The sequence below is a fragment of the Peromyscus maniculatus genome, chromosome 4 (assembly GCF_049852395.1).
Source record: "Peromyscus maniculatus bairdii isolate BWxNUB_F1_BW_parent chromosome 4, HU_Pman_BW_mat_3.1, whole genome shotgun sequence".
NCBI lineage: Eukaryota > Metazoa > Chordata > Mammalia > Rodentia > Cricetidae > Peromyscus > Peromyscus maniculatus.
This window is the reverse complement of record NC_134855.1, coordinates 80,462,393-80,482,424: the sequence shown is the minus strand read 5'-3', so window position 1 is coordinate 80,482,424 and position 20,032 is coordinate 80,462,393. Positions and strand designations below refer to the sequence as shown.

Here is a 20,032-nt window from a genome sequence, read left to right as displayed (position 1 = left end):
GTTTGATAAAACCATTACAGGCTGTGTGCATTTAACTGATTCAAATTCAACAACATGGCCCTCAAAGAAAAATAAAAAGTTAACCTATTGCTAAAAACTATCTTTTATGTATATTCTGTTCACCTTGTATACATACATTTCTTTTTTTCCCCCCCTACTTTCTATAAGACTATGCACAAGGCCATGTATGCAGTCCTGCATGGGTTCTTTAAGAGAGTTTCCAAAAGCTTAACTCTTCATGATTTTACCTTCTCTACTGGCATGAGTATCTAAGCCTCATATGTGAGGTTCTACTGTCGTACCTGGGCGAAACTCTGGGAGGGTGTGGTGGTTTGAAGAAAATGGCCCCCAAAGGGAGTGGTGCTATTAGGAGATGTGGCCTTGTTGGAGGAAGTGTGTCACTGTGTGGGCGGGCTTTGCGGTCTCCTTTGCTCAAGCTTCCCTCAGTGTCAGTCAGTCACCTTCCTGTTGCCTACAGGATGTAGTACCCTCAGGTCCAGCACCACATCTACCTGCATGCTACCATGCTCCCCATCATGATGATAATGGATTAAACCTCTGAAACTGTAAGTGAGCCACCCCAATGAAATTATTTACTTTATAAGAGTTTTTGTGGTCATGGTGTCTCTTCACAGCAATTAAAAACCCTAAGACAGAGGGGATGCTGAATCAATTCTGGGGCCTGTCCCAGGTTATGATTAATGATGCAATGAACTTGGGTAGGGGAAGAAAGAGTCCTTCAGGAGGTCTGATCTTCCCTGGACATCCCACAGCCACTGCCCAGTGTAGTCACTACTGCTCACTATCACGGACTGAGTGACCTCTACAACACCACACACTCTGCCTGCAGATCCTCTTGTAACTCCTAGAGCTTTGAGTCCAGATCTCGAATCTAAGTTCCCAGCATCTCAAGACTTACATGCTGTGGCTGAGCCAGCCATGTTCTGCTAGCTGGTACTTCCACTCCATCACCTAACCCATCAGCTGCAACCCAGATGCCCTTCCCCATACCTGTTGTGTCATGTGATTTCTTTGCTCCCTGTATTACATGCTTGTCACTCTATGGAAAGCACGTCTTCCTGCCTGCTTCTTCATCTGATGTTAAGACTTGGGCCTGGTTAGTTTTCGTGTGCTTTTTATTGGACAGCATCCCTGGCTCTACCTGGGAGCTGCCAGTAGCCCCTCCCAGTCACAACAACCAAAAATATCTCAGGACATTGCCCTACATACCCCTCCAGGTAAAGATGCTGGTGTGGACCGTGCTTTCAGAACTTACTTTAATGTCATCTTGCCCACAGTCTTTTCCAACCCCCCCCCCCACGCCTGTCTATGGGTCTGGCTTAGATGCCCATCTTTTTTTTTTTTATTGTTCCAGTAATACCTAGTCCTCAGCCCACAGTCCTTACCTCCCACCGCTGGCTTCCGCTTGTTGGTTTATTTGTATTATTTCTCCAGTTGACTCTTCAAGGGCAGAAATCATGTTTTATTCATTGCTGAAACCTCAGCACTCAGGATAGGAGCTGGCATGCAGTATATGCAGTGTCTCTATTTGTTGAGCAAATGAACAAACAAGGGTGTCAACCAGAAGAGGTGACTCCTGAGCTGAGACTGGTAAAGTGGGCACATTCATCCCCCTGAATCACACAGGCACAATCGAAGCTGTAGACACATGCTCGTGCGCACTGCTGTTTGTAGTGAGTGGTGGTGATTGGTTCAGATGCTCTGGCTGAAAGCAGCAGAACACCCAATGCCACGCAAACCATTTTCAAACAATAGGGAATGCATTCGTTACGGTAAATCCAGGACAGTTTGATTGATATGTCAGTTCATCCCTCTGCATTATACAGGGCTGGGTCCCCTTAGGCATGGGCTTGCTTCTCTCTGACGAGTGGCAGCAGCAGTCCCAGCCGTCACAACTGCACCTTGCATTAACCAGCACAGCAGAAAATTCTTTTCCCAGTTATGAAACAAAATTTATAATTTTTACTCCGACTGCGCCACCATAAAGTGAATGCCCAGTTCCATGTCAATCACGCTGACAGCAAAAGCCAACACTAATTGACTTACCCAAGCCAGGCCTAGCCAGTAGCCCTGGCACAGGCTTTGTCCCACCCAGAGCCCCTGGCTGAGACACAGAGTGTGCTGGCTTGGTTTTGTCAACTTGTCACAAACCAAAGTCACCTGGGAAGAGGGAACTTTGACTAAGGAATTGCCTCTATCAGATTGACCTGTAGGCAAGTCTGTGGGACATTTTCTTGATTAATGATTGGTGTGGGAAGGCCTGGCCCACCATGAGAGGTGCCACCCCTGGGCAGGTAGCCCTGTATTACTTAAGACAGCAGCCTGAGCAAGCCAAGAAGCAGCACTCTGTTCCAGAGTCTCTGCTTCAGTTCCTGCCTCCAGGTTCCTGCCTCCAGGTTCCTGCCTCCGGGTTCCTGCCTCCGGGTTCCTGCCTCCGGGTTCCTGCCTCCGGGTTCCTGTCTCCAGGTTCCTGCCCTGAGTGCCTGTCCTGACTTCCCTCAGTGATGGACTGTTACCTGGAAGCATAAGATGAGATAAACCCTTCCCTCCCCAAGGTGCTTTTGGTCAGTGTTATATCACAGCAACAGAACCAAACTAGAACACAGAAAGGGAGCGGGCAGATGCCAAGGCTGTCACAGTCCTCGCTGCTTAGGAAGGCTCCTCTCTAAGGAAGCCCAGCACACTCCTCCAATGTCACTGTCTCCTTCCATGTCAGCCTGTCCTCTTTGGGTGGCCACTCAGGACACAGCCAGCCTGGGTGGTACAGGGCGCCCTGGTGGTACCTCAGCTGTTCACTGTGGAGTTGGGAAGTCCAAGCTCAGTTGGAAGCATGCGCATTAGAGGTGGATTTCAGAGAGGGGATGCTAAAGAGGCTTTGTCAGGCTTTTGCAAGGCTGAAGAGGAGGAAGAGCCTCTCAGGGTAGGTGTGGGGACAGTCCCTCAGCTACGAAGCAGTGTTTACTCACAGGAGAGGTCCTTCCTGGCCTGCAGCACCGGCTCAGCCAAGGTGATTCATCTCAAAGTACAAAACAAAACAACTTCCCAAGAGGCTTTCAGACTGACTCCTTTGGAAAGGGTAGTTTTTATCCAGGTGACTGTGGCTTATCGATCACTCTCAAAGTTCACAAGCGAGGCAGGAACTGTACTCACAGATTCTGGAGCTGAACTGCAGCCTAGCTGTGTGAACTGTGGATAGTTGCTTCACCTATCTGTGTATAACATGGGAACAAACATGGTCCTCCCTCATGGGATTACTGTGAGAACAAATGGGTTAATGCTGGCAGAGCTGTTTGTACGAGGGAGGCAGGCAACAGTGGTACCCATGGCTTTCAGACTCCACCAGGGGTGAGTGATGCTCTGTCTCCTGTCTCCTTTCCATCCCAGCCCTGTAGACATCTCCCATCTTCTGTGAAAAATGTCCTGCATCAAGGAAAGGACTCATACTACCCAAAGGGAACCTTCCAGGTGTGATAGGTGTGGTGATGAGTTCCTGAGACCTTTCCCTGTCACTCCAGCACATGGCCACACCTCCAAAGGTGATCTCTAAGGTCACACTCTCCCAAACAGTGTGGGCTTATGGGATATTTTAATCTACTTAGTACTGGAGCCCTGCCCCCTCAGGCTCCTGCTGCATGCTAGGGAGCTTCGCTTGCGAGCAGGGATGACAGAGAAGAGTGAGGACGCCTCCTGTCTCTCACTGTCCTGTCTGTGTGGTCTCAGATCTCACTCCTTGGAAGATTAAAAGTCAGTGAAGAAACCCCATCCTGTCTCTTTAGCTCGCCCAGAACACAGAAACCACACTGTCTTCTTCTCACCCTGTGGCCTGTATGACTGCAGTGGGTCCCTAGAATGGATGTGAAATTTTGCAGGTGCAAGAAGTCCTCACAGCCTCCTTTGGACCACAGCCTATGCTGATGAAGGCCAGTCCCGCTTTATTGGTAGAGGCTGGTTGGAGGTGTGGCCTCAGAAGGAAGTGGCTACAGAGGTCTCTCCAGTCCTGTGCCGCCTCCCACAAAAGCAGAGCCCCTGAGTTAGTTTTCCAGAAGTAGCTCTCTAAATATATCCCTGCTTCCGCCGAGGCAGGTAGCACGTGGGCTTGTGAGATCCAGAGCATGCATTAAAGGGGGGAGGTGGGCTGCCCTGTTTTGTGTGGGCCCCAGGACCATGGTTAGTGGTAAGGAAAACAGACAAGGAGCCAGATCCATTCATCATGCCTGGAGCCCATCTTATTAACCATCCTTTCCGGCCTGCTCTTGGGTCCTTGCCAGGCAGATGTAGAATTTGTGGAGATGTAGAATTCCTGGAAGGTGGAGCTGTGGTTAGCACCAAGGAGAAAAGCAGAGCCTTGTGGCAAATTTTGGAGGGGCTTTTCAAACTTTTGTACTCTAAAATGCAGTGTCTGGGTTAGGGCGAGTGTGGAAAGGAGAGGCCTGTGAGATGTTCCTCTACTTTGGGGCCGTAACTGGGATTCTAGAATACAAGCTCTTACAAGCCCCTCAGCCCCATTTAAAATACGACTATCTAGTTCATTCTGGAACTGTGAAGTACCTTCCCTGCTGAAGACCTTTAAACAGGTGTTCTTTAGGACTTTAAAACTACTTTGTACCTATTCATTCCATGAGTATTTATTAAGGTCTCACTATGTGTCATTTGGGGACTCAGCAGGGAACAGGGAAAGTCCCTGCCCTCCAGGACCTTGCAGTCCAGTAGGAGAATGGAATTCAAGGCACAAAGATGGGCAGGGGAATGCCAAAGGGACACTGGAGAGCCAAGGAGTAGAGTGAATGGTAGAGAATGACAGGGACTAGTCTTAATATCTTAGCTAAGGGCAAAGGTCTCTGGGAAAGTCACTTCTGAGCAGGGACCTCACATCAGAGAGCCATACACATTAGCCCCGGGGAAAGAGAGCTCCCAATAATGGAACAGCAAATGGAAAGGTGTAGAATGAATCTTAGAAGGTCTTATTAATAAAATCAAACCTGAGGCCAAGTATTGGGGTGAACACTGGAAGATCAGAGAGACAGAACAAGCGACAGCTAACCTCACCTGGTCAACTTCTCAGCTGGTCTTGTTTCCTCAGACTGGAAGCTTCTGTGTCCTCATCCCAATGGCTCTCAGCTGAACTGCTGCTTGAAAGCCTGAATGCCTAACCAGCTAAAAGCTTCTAGTTTCTGGTCCTCACGCCTTATATACCTTTCTGCTTTCTACCACCACTCCCTGGGATTAAAGGCTTGCTTTCTGAGATTAAAGGGGTGAGTCACTATGCTTGGGCTGTGTCCTTGAACAGATGGATTTCTGCCTCTGGAATGCTAGGATTAAAGGCGTGTGCTACCACTGCCTATCCTAAGTATCTAGTGGCTTTTCTGTTCTCTGACCCCAGATAAGTTTATTAGGGTACATAATATTTTGGGGAACACAATACCACCACGGAAAGGCCCAGAAGAAGACACAGTTGGGGAGCTTGGGGAACATCAAATGTACAAACAGCATGATTTCTCTTAGGAAAAGGCTCAGCCTAATTCCATCCTTCCCCTTTGTTTCTCCCACTTCTAATCCATCAAGTCCTGTTGGTCCTCTTCCAGAATGTGTCGTGAAGTCACCACATTGTCTTTGCCCATGGCCACCCTCATCAAACTCCTGCCATTTTTTTCTTGCCTGGAATAATGCATGGGCCTCCTAAGTAACTTCCTAGAAATTCCAGCCACGCTTCCCTCCTGCTTAGAAGTCTATAGGTGTTTGCAATTGTTCTCTGAAAACAGGCCAACCTTCTTTCTGTGGCCTTTGGGACCTCTTGGGATCAGCCCCAATCCTGGCGTTTGGAACTTCAGCCACAAGGTCGTGTCTTGGTTTGCTAGAGCACAACGTGGTGTCAATAATAGAAGTTTGTTTCCTCAGAGTCCTAGGGACCAGGAGTCTTAGGTCAAGGTGTGGGCAGGATTAATTTGCCCTGGTGTGCAGATGGAAGTCCTGCAGAGTGTCATGCTGTCTTCCCTCTGTAGATATCTGTGTCCAGATGTCCCCCTTAGAAGGACATCCGTAGCGTTGGTTTAGGGCCCACGCAAATGACTTCATTTTGATTTGATCACCACTCTAAAAGACCCCCAAACAGGATCACATCCTGAGTTCCAGGGAATACCACCACAGGGTGTGAATTTGGGGGTCACAGTTCATTCCATAATGGTTCTTTCTCTGTTGCACATGCTCTAAACTCTTTCCTACTTTAGGGCTTTTTTTTAAGCCCTCCCAGTGATAAGTACATAACCAGCCCCTTTGCCTTCAAGTCTCCAGAAATATCAGGTCCTCAGGCACACTTTCCCTGACCAGCCTCTTCAAAGCAGCTCTGGTGCCCCAACCCACTTTGTTTTATCATGGTGAAACTGATATATAGTAAAGTACTCCGATCTGTGGTAAATGTGCACACCCTCGCAGCCACCAGCCCAATCAAAATACAGCAGCTTTTTCTCTCTCACACCCACCCACCCCAGATGGTTTCCTCACTCCCCTTTCAGTCAAGCATCACCCTCCGAGAGGCAGCCACCCTTCTGATACCCACCCTCATGGCCCTGCTTCTTTCTGGACTCAAATGAATTGTTCAGTACAGACTGTGTGCCTGACTTCTTCTTCCACTCTCGATTCGTCTACCCCATTGCATTATCAGTGTCTTGTTCTTTTCTGTTACTATTCTATCTTATAAATCCAACGCTATTTGCTTTTTCGTCATTCTACTCTGGGCTATTTGGGTTGTTTGCACTTCAGAGCTAGTGTGAAAATTACTCTTAGAATTTAGCTGTGTCGTGAACATATGTTCTCATATATCCCAGACGACCAGAATAGGATTTCTGGGCTGTAAGGTAGGTATATAGGTCTGACTCTTTCATAAACTACAGTCAGACTTATAGACATGGGAGCCTTCTCCTTCTCATCAGCAATGATAATTCAATCCTGCTCCTCTGCCTCACCAGCATTTGCTGTTATTACACTTTTTCATTTCACTCATTCCACTGAATTTGAAGTGACATAATTTTCCCAGTCACTGATGATGTATGTGTTTATCGGACATTTTGATAATGTCCTTTGTTGAGATACCTTTTCAAGCATATTATTACATTTTTAAATTGGAAGTCTCTTATTCGTTTGTAGAAGCTATTTGTACATTCTGAATACAGACCCTAGTATTTTCTGCTAGTCAATAACTTGTCTTATCATTAGTGTAGTTTTTTCAAAACTAGTTGTTAATTTATTTTTGAAGACTTAGGGCTACAAATGTTCCCCAAGGCCAAGCAGTAGGATTAAGTTTGTGGAATAGTTTCCAGAAACTCTGTGGGGTCCCCAGCAGAGCTGTGATGTCCCTCAAGTTTGTTCCCATGGGGTATCAAAAGAAACTGAGGTCAAATGAATTCTTAGCCACTGTGTAGGCGGCCTTGGTGTATGGGAATGATCTACTCTTTGGAAAACGACATGGAGGGCTGGAGAGTTGGCTCAGTGGTAAGGAGTACTTTTTGCTCTTCCAGAGGACCCAGGTTCAGTTCCCAGAGCTACCCATATGGTAGCTCACAACTGTCTGTAACTCCAGTCCTGGGGATCCAACTCCTGATCTCTGTAGGCATCAGGCTCGAACACAGCACACACACATACATGTAGACAAAATACTCATACACATAAAATAATAAAGTAAATAAAACATTTTAAAAAATTAAAGAAAAAAACAACATGATAAGAACTGTAGGTGTTTGTCCTATGTGGGGGCACCATAAAGTTCAAGACCAGGGTCCCCTGAACACAGAGAAAGAACAGTTTCAGTTTCTTCTATGGGTTGTGATATACCATATGAAATTCTATAACTGCTCCAAACCTTAAATATGTGCATATTCTCTATACCAGTAATTCCACTTGTATAAATTTACTCATGGCTATATACAAAGTTTAATAGAAAGGATATCTTTTACAGCTTGCTTTATATAGTAAGATATCAAAAGACCATTTAAAACAGTGGACTGTTCATTATAATCTTAAAACTACATATGATAGAGTTACGACATTATTTAGGTTATTCCTTATGAGTGCATGTTTATTGACAGAATGTTATATATAGTATTTATATATAATAATTTATAGATACATTAATCTGTTGTATTTTTTAAAGCTTTACATGGGGGCTGGAGAGATGGCTCAGCAGCTAAGAGCATTTGCTGTTCGTCCAGCACCCATATCAGATGACTTAACTTCTAGGTGATCCAACACCCTTTTCTGGCTTCTAAGGGCACCTGTATACATGTGTCATATCTTCACACACATACACATAAATAAAAATTAAATAAACTTTTAAAAACTTCATATGGTTATATCCAGTTTACATATGCACATATGCTTGTTTTCTGTTTATAAAATCATAAATCCAGACAGTTCATTCTGAAAGAGTTTGTAAACCAAAGAACAATGCTAACAATAATAACTTGTAAATATCTCCAACCCTCTATTCATATTTTTCATATATGTGATATCACCACACTCAGTGGTTATGTTGGTTAGTTTTATGTCAGGTTGACACAGCTAGTCGTCTGGGAAAGGGATCTCGACTGAGAGAATCTCTATGAGATTGGCCTACGGGCAAGCTTATCTAGCATTTTCTTAATTACTGATAGGTATAGGGGGCCAGCTCACCATGGAAGGTGCCATCCCTGGGCAGATGGTCCTGAGTTATCTAAGAAAGCAGGCTGAGCAATGGAGAACAAGCCGTAAGCCGCATTCCTCCTCTGCTTCAGTTCCTGCCTCCAGGTTCCAGCCTCGAGGGCCTGACCTGACTTCCTTTGATGGTGGATTGTAATATAAGCCAAACAAACCCTTTCCTCCACAGCTTGATTTTGGTCATGATGTTTTATCAAAGCAATAAAACCCTGACTAAGATTGTGGTCCTTTTTAAATTCTGCCAATTTCTCTCCTTCGTATACCATGGATATACTTACGTTCTTCTCTAGAAAAAAAAATCCTACTTTAAAAACCCTAAAATCCAGCCAGGTGGTGGTGGCAGTTGCCTTTAATCCCAGCACTTGGGAGGCAGAGACAGGTGGATCTATGTGAGTTCAAAGCCAGCCTGGTCGACAGAGCTAGTTCCAGGACAGCCAGGGCTACACAGAGAAACCCTGTCTCAAAAAAACAAGCAAACAAAACCCTACAATCCACACCCCTCCTCTCTCTAGTTTGCTGCTCCCACTTCCTATTCTCTATCACAGAAGTCAAAGAATTTGATGTCCAAGTATGAGCCCTCTTTAGAAGGGATACAGCTGTCATGGCCAGTATGTCATTATGTATTCTGACTGGGACTGGGGGGTGTGGTTAAAGGTGTTGGTCATGGACAGTATGTTGAAAGTGCTCTGTATGATCTGTATCCTCTTTCAAATGCATAGAAACATCTGGAAGGACATGCATGAAGGTCACAATGTTAGCTGTAGTTATTATAGCAGTCGGATTACAATGGGTTTTAATTTTCTTTGTTTGGCTCATCTCTGTATTCTATTATTATTATTATTATTATTATTATTTTAGTAGTAGTAGTAGAAGTAACAGTCATAATTTGATTGTTTTTTCTCTTTTTAGAATTTCTGTTGAAGTATATCTTGATTAACTTACAGCTTCCCAGGATTTTTTCAATATGAAGTTGAGAAGCAATATACTAACTTTCAAGTTAAATGGGCTTAAAAATACATTCTCTAACCCAAATTTGGCCCCAGACAGACACTGTACTCAAACCAGCCATCAGCCAATATAGGAAGATTTTACTTTTTACTTTTACATAAAGCATATTCATAAGTAAACTTAAATGAAGGGATGGGGCAAGGGCTGGGTGTCTTAGTTAGGGTTTCTATTGCTATGAAGAGACACCATGACCATGGCAACTCTTATAAGGAAAACATTTAACTGAGGTGCAGCTTACAGTTCAGAGGTTCAGTCCATTATCATCATGGTGGGGAGCATGGCAGTGTACAGGCAGACATGATGCTGGAGGAATAGCTGAGAGTCCTACATTTTACAGGCAACAGGAAGTCAACTGTAACATTGGACCGTATTCTGAGCATAGGGAACCTCAAAGGCTGCCCCCACAGTGACAGACTTCCTCCAACAAGGCCATACCCACTCCAACAAAGCCACACCTCCCAATAGTGCCACTCCTTATGAGATTTTGGGCTCAATTACATTCAAACTACCACACCAGGTAAGCTAGTGGTCGTGGTCTCCCTCATCTGAAAATGGATACATCTGTTATATGTTCCTGTGAGGCTAAACAAGGCAACACATATGGTAGACTCCTCATAGGGCCAGAATATTACAGGCCCTCAAGCTAATGTAAATACGCACTACGTGGATTTCTGTAGCAGGAATCTTAGAAGTTCTTATTAATAAAATCAAACCTGAGCCAGGTATTGGGGGTGAACTGGAAGAACAGAGAACCAGAACAAGCCACAGTTACCTCACCTTGATGGATCCTCAGCTGGTCTTGTTTCCTAATCCAGAATGGGTCTCAACTGAACTGTGCTGCTCAAAATCTAATGCTTAACCAGCCAAATGCTTAACCAGTCCAAATGCTTCTAGTTTCTGGTCCTCATGCCTTATAAACCTTTCTGCTTTCTACCATCACTCCCTGGGATTAAAGGCTCACTTTCTGGGATTAAAGGCATGAGTCATCATGCTTGGCTATTTCCAATGTGGCCTTGAACTCACAGAGATCCAGAGGGATTTCTGTCTCTGGAATGCTAGGATTAAAGGCGTGAGTACCACCATTTTCTAGCCTTTGTATCTAGTGGCTGTTTTGTCTCTGATCCCAGATAAATTTATTAGGGTGCACAATATTTTGGGGAACACAATATCACCACAGATTTCTTTCACTCAACAACCAATCAATGGCTTTAGGCATGCAGCCCTGAATTGAGGGCTATGGTTGCCCTAACTCATTAGCTATAGATGGAAAACCCCAGAAGAGTGGCCCATCAGGTGGGGGTAGTTGGTATTCATCAACTGCTTATTGTTAGGTTTACTACTGAGCACTTTGTTTATACACTGGTGCTTTTTTCCTATGGTCTCTGAGATAATCTTAATGATTCCTCTATCTCTGTCCTTGTCTCAGAAGTCTATTTTGGTTTTGGTCAGAGCACACACCTATGGGGTGGTAAGAGATCTGTTTATATAATGGATAAGAGCTTTCTGTTGGACTTGTCAATGCCTGGATTTGCTCATCTGTACAATACAAATAATCATACTCATTAGTATGTGAGAGTAAGAAGGGTCGATGTATACAAAATTCAGACAACAGTGCCTGGCATATAAGCTACTCATCACTGATAGCTGATATTACTGTTGTTGTTTAATCTCTCCTAGAGGATACTCCTTCAAGGCCAGGTCACAGTTTTAGTGATTGCTTCATAATTCTTAATGAAGCCTGAAAAAGAACTAAGGGCTGAAATCAGTAATTGTCCCATCAGGAAAAGAAACCTATGACCCGTGCTGCAAGCAGAGGGCATGGAGGTGTTTCCCTTCCTGAGTGGACATCAGGGGACTGAGGTTAGAGGGATGTGGCACTTCCTGGGACTGTTGGAGTTCAAGAGATGGTGTCTTAGTTAAGGTTTCTATTGCTGTGATGAAACATCGTGATCAAAGAAACTTGGGGAGGAAAGGGTTTATTTGGCTTATGCTTCCATAGCACTGTTTATCATTGAAGGAAGTCAGGACAGGAACTCAAGCAGGGCAGGATCCCAGAGGCAGGAGCTGAGGCAGAGGCCATGGAGGGGTGCTGCTTACTGGCTTGTTCTCATGGCTTGCTCAGCCTGCTTTCTTACAGAACTCAGAATTACTCGCCCAGGATGAACCCACCCACAATGTTAAGAAAATGCCTTGCAGCTGGATCTTCTGGAGGCATTTTCTCAATTAAGATTCCCTCCTTTTGGATGATTCTAGCTTGTGTCAAGTTGGCATAAAACTAGTCAAGACAGATGATAAACGTCAGACAGTTGTAGTTCAGTTGAACTACAGAGAGCAGCATTCCGAGTCCCAGGGGGTCCATGCAGCTTGCCCACGTGTCAAACAGTTCATTAGCATTGGAGGAAATGTGATAAAGAAAGTGGACCTTCCATCTTAACCTCAGGCACACCCCATGGGGAGCTGGGTGGGATTTCTAAAGTCAGGTTGAGTCTCAAAGTTTTATTGAATGCCAAGTGCCTTAGTGTGGCCTCGTGAGAAAGAGAAGTGCCGTGAGTTCAGGGGGTGTCTGGTGGGGGGCAAAACAGACATTAAACAAATTCAAGCATATCCTGAGCCAGAGTCGGTGGGAGCTAGGCTTGTTTCCATCTGTGGAGAAGGAAAGACTAAAAACCACCTGAGAACTGGGACAGAACAAAAGTCTTTGCCGGCCATGGGCCATGACACTGGACACTTAGATTAAAGGAAGCCCCGGTGCAGGATGAAAACCCTGTTGAAAGAATCAAGAGTTAACTTCTGCTGGGGCAGTATGGTGGCAGATGACTGCAGGAGCCTGGAGTCAATGTTTCCCAGCACAGGAACCAACTCAGAGAGGTGCCCTGCCCCCAGCCTGTGCCCTTGCACAGCCCCACCCCGGGGATCTTGAGGAGGAGAGGGAGAGTAAGATATGTTACTAAGACATGCACTCTTGCCCTGCCTAACACACAACTCTAAATTCACACAAGAATATATTCAATCTTCTGACTTCAGATGCATAATACCACTGAAAGGTGGCAAACCATGGCTCAGCTCACCTTGGTGCCATTAATCTCTCACCTGGGAGTAATCTGGCATTAACATCCATTATGTATTAGGGAGACTGAAGAAATGGGGAGGAAGGCCCTGTGTGGGTAGCAACAGGCATTGATGAGGCATACGGCACAGTGGGACATGCCCAGGAAAACACACCCACTCCAGGTGACTTTGAGCAAATCAGTTAACTGCTCTGGCCTCAGCTCCCTCTCCTTTACAATGGAGCTTGAATTAAAGACCCCAGGCTTTGAACTTCAATTCCCAATGTTCTCTGCATTATACAGAAACTTTCTTCTAGAAGTTGTCCTTGTTATCTAGAAGATATCTCTGGGCAAAATCTTAACAGGCAGGTTTGCTGGCCTTCAGAAAACCCACTTCCCAGACAATGATCACAAGCCTTCTAAGATCTCAGTGGCATGACATGTCCTTGTATTAGGGGATAATTTTATGTCCTATCCTATGAACTGCTTTGCATATGTTAAAATAAGAAGTAGTATTTGAGCCGGGCGGTGGTGGCGCACGCCTTTAATCCCAGCACTCGGGAGGCAGAGGCAGGAGGATCTCTGTGAGTTCGAGGCCAGCCTGGGCTACCAAGTGAGTTCCAGGAAAGGCGCAAAGCTACACAGAGAAACCCTGTCTCGAAAAAACAAAAACAAAACAAAACAAAAAAAAAATACCAAGACCAAAAGCAAGGGTTTATGTGGCTTATACTTCCATACCATAGTCCATCACTGAAGGAACTCAGGGCAAGAACTCATAGAGGATGGGAACCTGCAGGCAGGAGCTGATGCAGAGGCCATGGAGGAGTGCTGCTTACTGACTTGCTCTCCAGGCTTGCTCAGCCTGCTTTCTGATAGAATCCAGGACCACCAGCCCAGGGATGGCACCACCCACCGTGGGCTGGGCCCTCTACCATCAACCACTAATTAAGAAAATGCCCTACAGACCTGCCTACAGCCTGATCTTATAGTTATTCCCTTAACTGAGGTTCCTTTCAGATGACCTTAGCTTGTGTGAAGTTGACGTAGAATTATCCATCGCAAACATGAATATATCGCAGCCCTGACTTCTGTGATCTGTGAGCGCAGGGCTTGCCTGTGTGAATGGATTCCCTACTGATATCTTGCTGTGGTGTCCATTTTAGCAGCCAAGTGCCTCATTCATAGTAATTCCAATTCGTGAGAACTTGTATGAGTGACAGCACTAATGGTGATGAGAGCGCTAGCGTGTCTGTGCCCTGCGCCACTGTTCTAAATCTTCACAAAGACGTCCACTGAATCCTTGTACACCCCTCTGGGGCAGTACATCATCCTTTCACAAATGAAGAAGTGGAAATAAAGCAGCTTTCCAGGCTGGGACATCTTGAACGCCCTAGTTTTTAGCTTCTCGGTGCACCTTAGATCTGGCTCTTACCACAGTAGTTACTGTGGAGCAGTGGACTGGACCACCTGAGCCATCCCTTGTCTCCTGCTTTTTGCATTCTGAAGTTTGTGCGTGGCCGGTGTGACAGCGTGAGCACTTACATGCATCCCATAGAACTGGTGAGGAATGGGCCCTCACAGGCATCCCACAGAACAGAATAAACAATGTACTAAACATACCTTCATCAACTGAAGCTGATTGTCCATGTAGACTTCTCTGACGCTAATGAGATCCAGTTGTCTATCTATCCCTCTCAGTTCTACAGCTACACCCTGAATGATGGGTGCAGGTGAAAGAGAATGTTCTAGATCAATAGATCTCAGACTTGAGCAGGCATCAGTCTCCTGGCATGCTCCAGCTGGGCCCCATTCAGGGCTTTTCGTTCATGTCACATGATAACTTGTAGACCATCTGTGTATAAGGAAGACTGTGTTGCTCTCCATGCATGATAAATGGAATCAGGAAACCAGGAAATCCCTAACCAGTGGCCGGAGCCAGGCTCATTTAAAGTGATTTGCCATCCTTTGGGGTATAGACTACAGAATGCTCCACATTCTTATACCCAAAGGCATCTAGATTTTGAGAATGCCATTAATTTAATCAGTGAGAGCCATATCTCATTATTATGCTAATTAGAAAGTCTGCGGGACTGGTGTAGTGTGGACACCTGAAGACTACAATGGTAGTTGGAATACAGCCTTGCCTGTGTAACCCGAGCTGACTGCTCCTGCTGTGGGAATTCCTAGATAGAGCACATTGGCTATGACCTAAGTTAGCACAGACTCATTATCTCATCAGCCCCAGTGAATAGTTTAAGATTCAAGAAAGAGCTTCATTAACAAATTGCTGCGTTTTGTTTGATCCCACAGACTGAGCCCGAGATCATAGAGGAAACCAATGTGGACAGAGTCCATGAGCCCCGGGGCTACGGCAGGGCCCGGCAGGTGAAGGGCCACTCAGAGACCTCCACGCTGAGCTCACAGCCTTCCATCGATGAAGTCCGGCAACAGATGCACATGCTCCTGGAGGAGGCCTTCAGCCTGGCATCCGCCGGCCATGCAGGCCAAAGCCGGCACCCGGAGGCCTACGGCTCTACTCAGCACCTGCCCTACTCAGAGGTGGTGACTAGTGCTCCAGGGACCATGACACGGCCCCGGGCTGGAGTGCAGTGGGTGCCCACCTACCGCCCAGAAATGTACCAATACAGTCTGCCCCGACCGGTAAGTCACAGCTCCCGGCCACCAGCTCCCGGTCTTTGGGTTTGCTCTTCCTACCACAGTCCAACAGGCGACCCACAGCCGGGATTTGGGGGTTTAGAGACCAGCCTTCCTGGAGTCTCTTCTCATTCTTCACTCATGATCCACAGCCAGACCTTGTTCTTGTGGGACAGGTCCCCGAGGAGCCTAATGTGAAACCTTAACCCATTTTTGAGGCATTCCCTTTTCTGCTATCACTCCTGAAAGGGTTGACCCCATTCTCCACTCACTGGTGGTTTTCTCCACTCAGACATGAAACCCAATTAAAATGTCAAAAGGCATCAAGAAGTCCCGCGTGAAGGGCCTGTGCATCCCTGTGGCTAAGAACGTAGGCTGTGAGCCACGTGGCTTGACCTTGAATCCCACCCTGACCACTTTCTGGCTTTGGAACCTGAGGAAGTTGTTTTAAGTTTCTGCTGGTAAAAATAAATACATATGAACAATAACCTACTGCCTAGTAAGTAGGACGTTCCTCTGTAAGTGCATAAGAGTTAATTATTATATGCTGCGCTGAGCTGGGCGTTAGTTGTATGCTCTGCAATCTGTACAATCTACCTCTGAGACAAGGGCAGTTTTATTCCTATCTTACAGAAGAGGGTGTCCAGCCCCCAGGAAACTTGTGTTACAGACATTTGTGAGTTGCCATCTGGGTGCTAGGAATGGAACCATGGTCTTCCAAAAGAGCGTGCTCAGCCAGGTGGTGGCGGTGCATGCCTTTAATCTTAGCACTCGGGAGGCACAGGCAGGCGGATCTCTGTGAGTTCGAGGCCAGACTGGGCTACAGAGTGAGTTCCAGGAAAGGCACCAAAGCTACACAGAGAAACCATGTCTCAAAAAAAAAAAAAAAAAAAAAAAAAGAGCATCTTCTTAACCACTGAGCCATCTCTCCAGCCCCCAACACTCAGCATATTAACTATTTTAAAGTATACAGTTTGGTGGTATTCACATACTCACATCTTGTGCAACTATCTCTAGGACGCTTCATCTTGCCAACGTGATCCTCATTAAAAAAGACTCCCTTGTTTTCCCCCCATAGTCCTGGAAACCACCACTTACTTCTGTCTATAAAGTTGTCTACTTTACGTGCTTCATACCTAATATTTGTCTTTATATGATGGGAATATTTCACTTAGCATAGTCCTCAAGTTTAATCCACGTAGCATGCATCAGAAGGCCCTTCCTAAATTTTAAAGCTGGATAATACTCAAATGTACATACCACATCGTATCTGTTTGTCTGACAATGTGTACAGACTTGAGTTGTCTTCACTTTTGGCCATAGTAAATTGTGCTGATTCTCACACAGGTATACAAATATCTCTTCCAGTTCTTGCTTTCACCTTTTGGGGTACCTATCTCCCCGTGAGTAGGGATGCTGGGTCACATGGAGTTCTATTTTCTACTGGCATCGTTGTCTACAATGGTTGTACCATTTTCATTCTCTCCAACAATGACTTTCTGGTTTCTTCACATCTCATCAATGGTTGTTGTTTTCTGTTCTCTTGATAGTAGACATCCCAGTGAGTTTGAGGTAGCTCTCATTATGCTTTTGTTTGTGTTTCTCTAATGATTAGTGATTTGAGCACCTTCCCATGGTTTTGTTGGCCACTCATACATCTTCTTAACATAATTTAAAAGATACAATATATTTGGGGAGTATAAATTTGTCACTGCCATTAGAAAACTTTAGAAACCATGCATTCCTAAAAAAATGTCAGCAACTCAAAGGCCACTCCAGTCACATTCCCAAAGGCCTGGATCTGAAAAGATGGCAACAGTCTCTCTCAGACTTACATATTTGCTGTTATAAGATGCTTTCACAGCCAGATGTGGTGGCACAGGCCTTTAATCTCAGCACTTGGGAGACACAGGCAGGAAGATCTCTGTGAGTCTGAGGCCAGCCTGGTCTACAGAGCCAGTTCCAGGACAGCCAGAGCTACACAGAGAAAACCTGTCTTGAAAAACCAATAAATAAATAAACGAATGAATGAATGAATAAATAAGTAAATAATAAAATGCTTTCCCACATCATCATCCATATTCCAGTTTCCAAGATCACAGTGTTCTGATAACGTGTATTAAGTTGGTACCTGCCCCATTCAGGGAGGGAATTTCCTCCCTGAGATCTATAAAATACCCCAGTCTTAACGCATTTATATACCCCTCCTAGGAAGTTGTCTTCTGGAAAAGGCCACTCATATCTGTTCTGTTTTGATTACCACCCACTTCATTGACTCATCACTTCCAGTCTCTGTATCAGGATCCCTAAACTTGACCCCTAGCCCAAAGTGGAATGGTGCTCACCAACCAGATAATCTCGGACTAGTTCTGAGTCTCAGAGTCTGCTTATAGTGGTGGTTGTAAGAGGGTTGTTAGTTCCTGCTAAATGGTTAGCACAGTCCTGGCACCTAGCAAACATCCTAGACCAGTTGGTTGATAATCAGTAGACTGCTTGGCATGGTGCCAACTCATCAAATTATTTGACAGACGGTGTCCATTATTATCTAACTAGTTCTTCTGTTTTGCTGGGCCTACTGTCTATGTCCCTCTCCACTTTCTGAGACCACTTCTCCTTCTCCTGCTCTGTTAAGCCCATTTAGGATACGCACTTAATGCCCCACCTCAGGGTCCCAAGGAAACTTTGCTTTTGTTTGGTGACAAGTCTTGGGAGCCACTGGCTGGAGGCTAATTCTAGGAACCCAAAGGGCTCTGGGTTTCAGAAAACTTTAGATGACCGAGAAAGGTCTTCCAGTCAGCATTGAGTGAGCTGTTGCCATAGCCCTTACACCTCAGTCCAATAAAGCCATTTAAAACCATGGGACATGTGAATATTCAGGCATCTGCTTGTTGTGATTGGGAGTTGGCAATTGTGCTGAACAGGACAATCCCATCAGAAACTGTGGTGCTTCATAGGGGAAAGGTCTGAGGCATAACCCAACCTCGGGGCAAACCATCAGACCAGAACACACTAAAGACTATCCATTCGTTGTCAAGGTTTCCTTCTCTGCCCAGTGTACAGGAGACTCCTGTCTCCATGAAAGGAGAAAATAGCCAACAACACACAATGGAGATGATGATGCTCAACCCAAGGTCTTGCAGAGCCCCCTTGCTGTGATAATGTGAAAATCAGTAGAAAAAGCAACATGATAACTATGATTACTTCTTGTCTTAAAAAAAAAGAAAAAGAAAAGAAAAGAAAGTGCTCCAAACCCTGCTGGGGGGATAATTGGGAGCTGGTGTTTTTAATGTGTCAGGGCCAGCCTCGTGGGATTTACATCATGGGTAAGGTTACTGCTAGCATCTTGGGATTTCTGCGGTGCAGTTTGGGAGGCTTTGCTCATATTTTACCTCTTGAATCTATAAAGAAATTGGACCTGACACCCAACGACCAATCCAATCTTGCTAGCAGCCTTAATGGGTCTATGCCACGTGGGATGAAAATATCCTACAGCTTTCCTGCCGGCGAGAGTGTGAGGACTCTTAAAAAGGCATTAGGGTTGAAACATCTCCCCCCCACCCCAGACTCTCTACAGAGGAGTCAACAGTACTGCTAATAATAGCACTTGCCCTCTATTGGTCCCCATTGGTGGCTGCATTCTGATGTAAATGCTGTGTAGACATGATCTCTCCCAATCTATCAACCCTCCCATGATGTTGCTGCCACTAGCCCCAAGTACTCAGAAAACAGGTTGGGAAGAGTGAAGAAACTTGTCCATGTTTCTCACAGTCACCCCTTGATGTCCACAGGGGACAGGTTCGAGACCCCTCAAAAAGCAGCAGAACCCCTCCATACTCAAGTCCATCATAGGCCTCGTTTGCACATGTAACCCACTCATAAGCTCCTGTGTCATCTCTAGGTTACTTAGAATGCCTAGCAGGACATAACCCAAACACTACGCGAATAGTCGTCATCTATTGTTTGGGGAATAATTATAAGAAAAGTTTGTATGTGCTCAGTGTAGCCTCCGTTTTCTTTCTGAGTACTTCCCATCTTCAGTCATTACTGGGATCTGTAGATGGGGACCAACTGAGCCGTTCTTGACGGCAGAAGTGGGTTAGAACTTACTGCTGTCTAACACTGATGCTGACACGTTTTCCATCCCCTGACTCAATGTGAGTTATAGGGAATGTCCCCCCAGCTGTAATGGAAATGCAAATATCTATACTGTTGGAAGTCATAGGAAGATGAATTAGTCTGGGGGGGGCGGCTTTTCCATTCCTGTTATTGGCCTAGTAAGGGAGACAGCTCTAGGGGGGTGACATTGGGGGTTTGACAAGTTTACGTTCCTCCTTCCCCCTTACAAACAGAAGAGTCGTCTCCCAGACCTTTAATAATAAACCATGCCAACATATCAGGCATGTTTATAGTCACCACAGTGCCAGGATTCACAATCTATCACATCGCTTGTATTTCTCCAAATAAAATTTGAGTCTGTCCTGAGCTTCCGTCTGGCCAGGTGGGTAAGTAATTGCAGGGGATGCTCCCGACCAGTCACAGTTGATCGTGTGTCGTGCAGTTCTCAGGATCCTTGAAGGCAGGCCACTGTGCCTCACTGACTGACTCGGTGAGCGGAA

General features: G+C 45.6%; 1 protein-coding gene across 2 annotated transcripts in view; it reads left to right on the top strand.

Annotated features, from left to right (window-relative positions):
• Kiaa1549l (KIAA1549 like) overlaps positions 1-20,032 on the top strand; it is a 273,131-nt gene that overhangs the window by 234,214 nt on the left and 18,885 nt on the right. For both annotated transcript variants that reach the window (XM_006975888.4, XM_015994802.3), the window contains exon 17: positions 15,072-15,422. In XM_006975888.4, the coding sequence (XP_006975950.1) occupies positions 15,072-15,422 (351 nt within the window). The remainder of the gene's footprint in view (positions 1-15,071; positions 15,423-20,032) is intronic.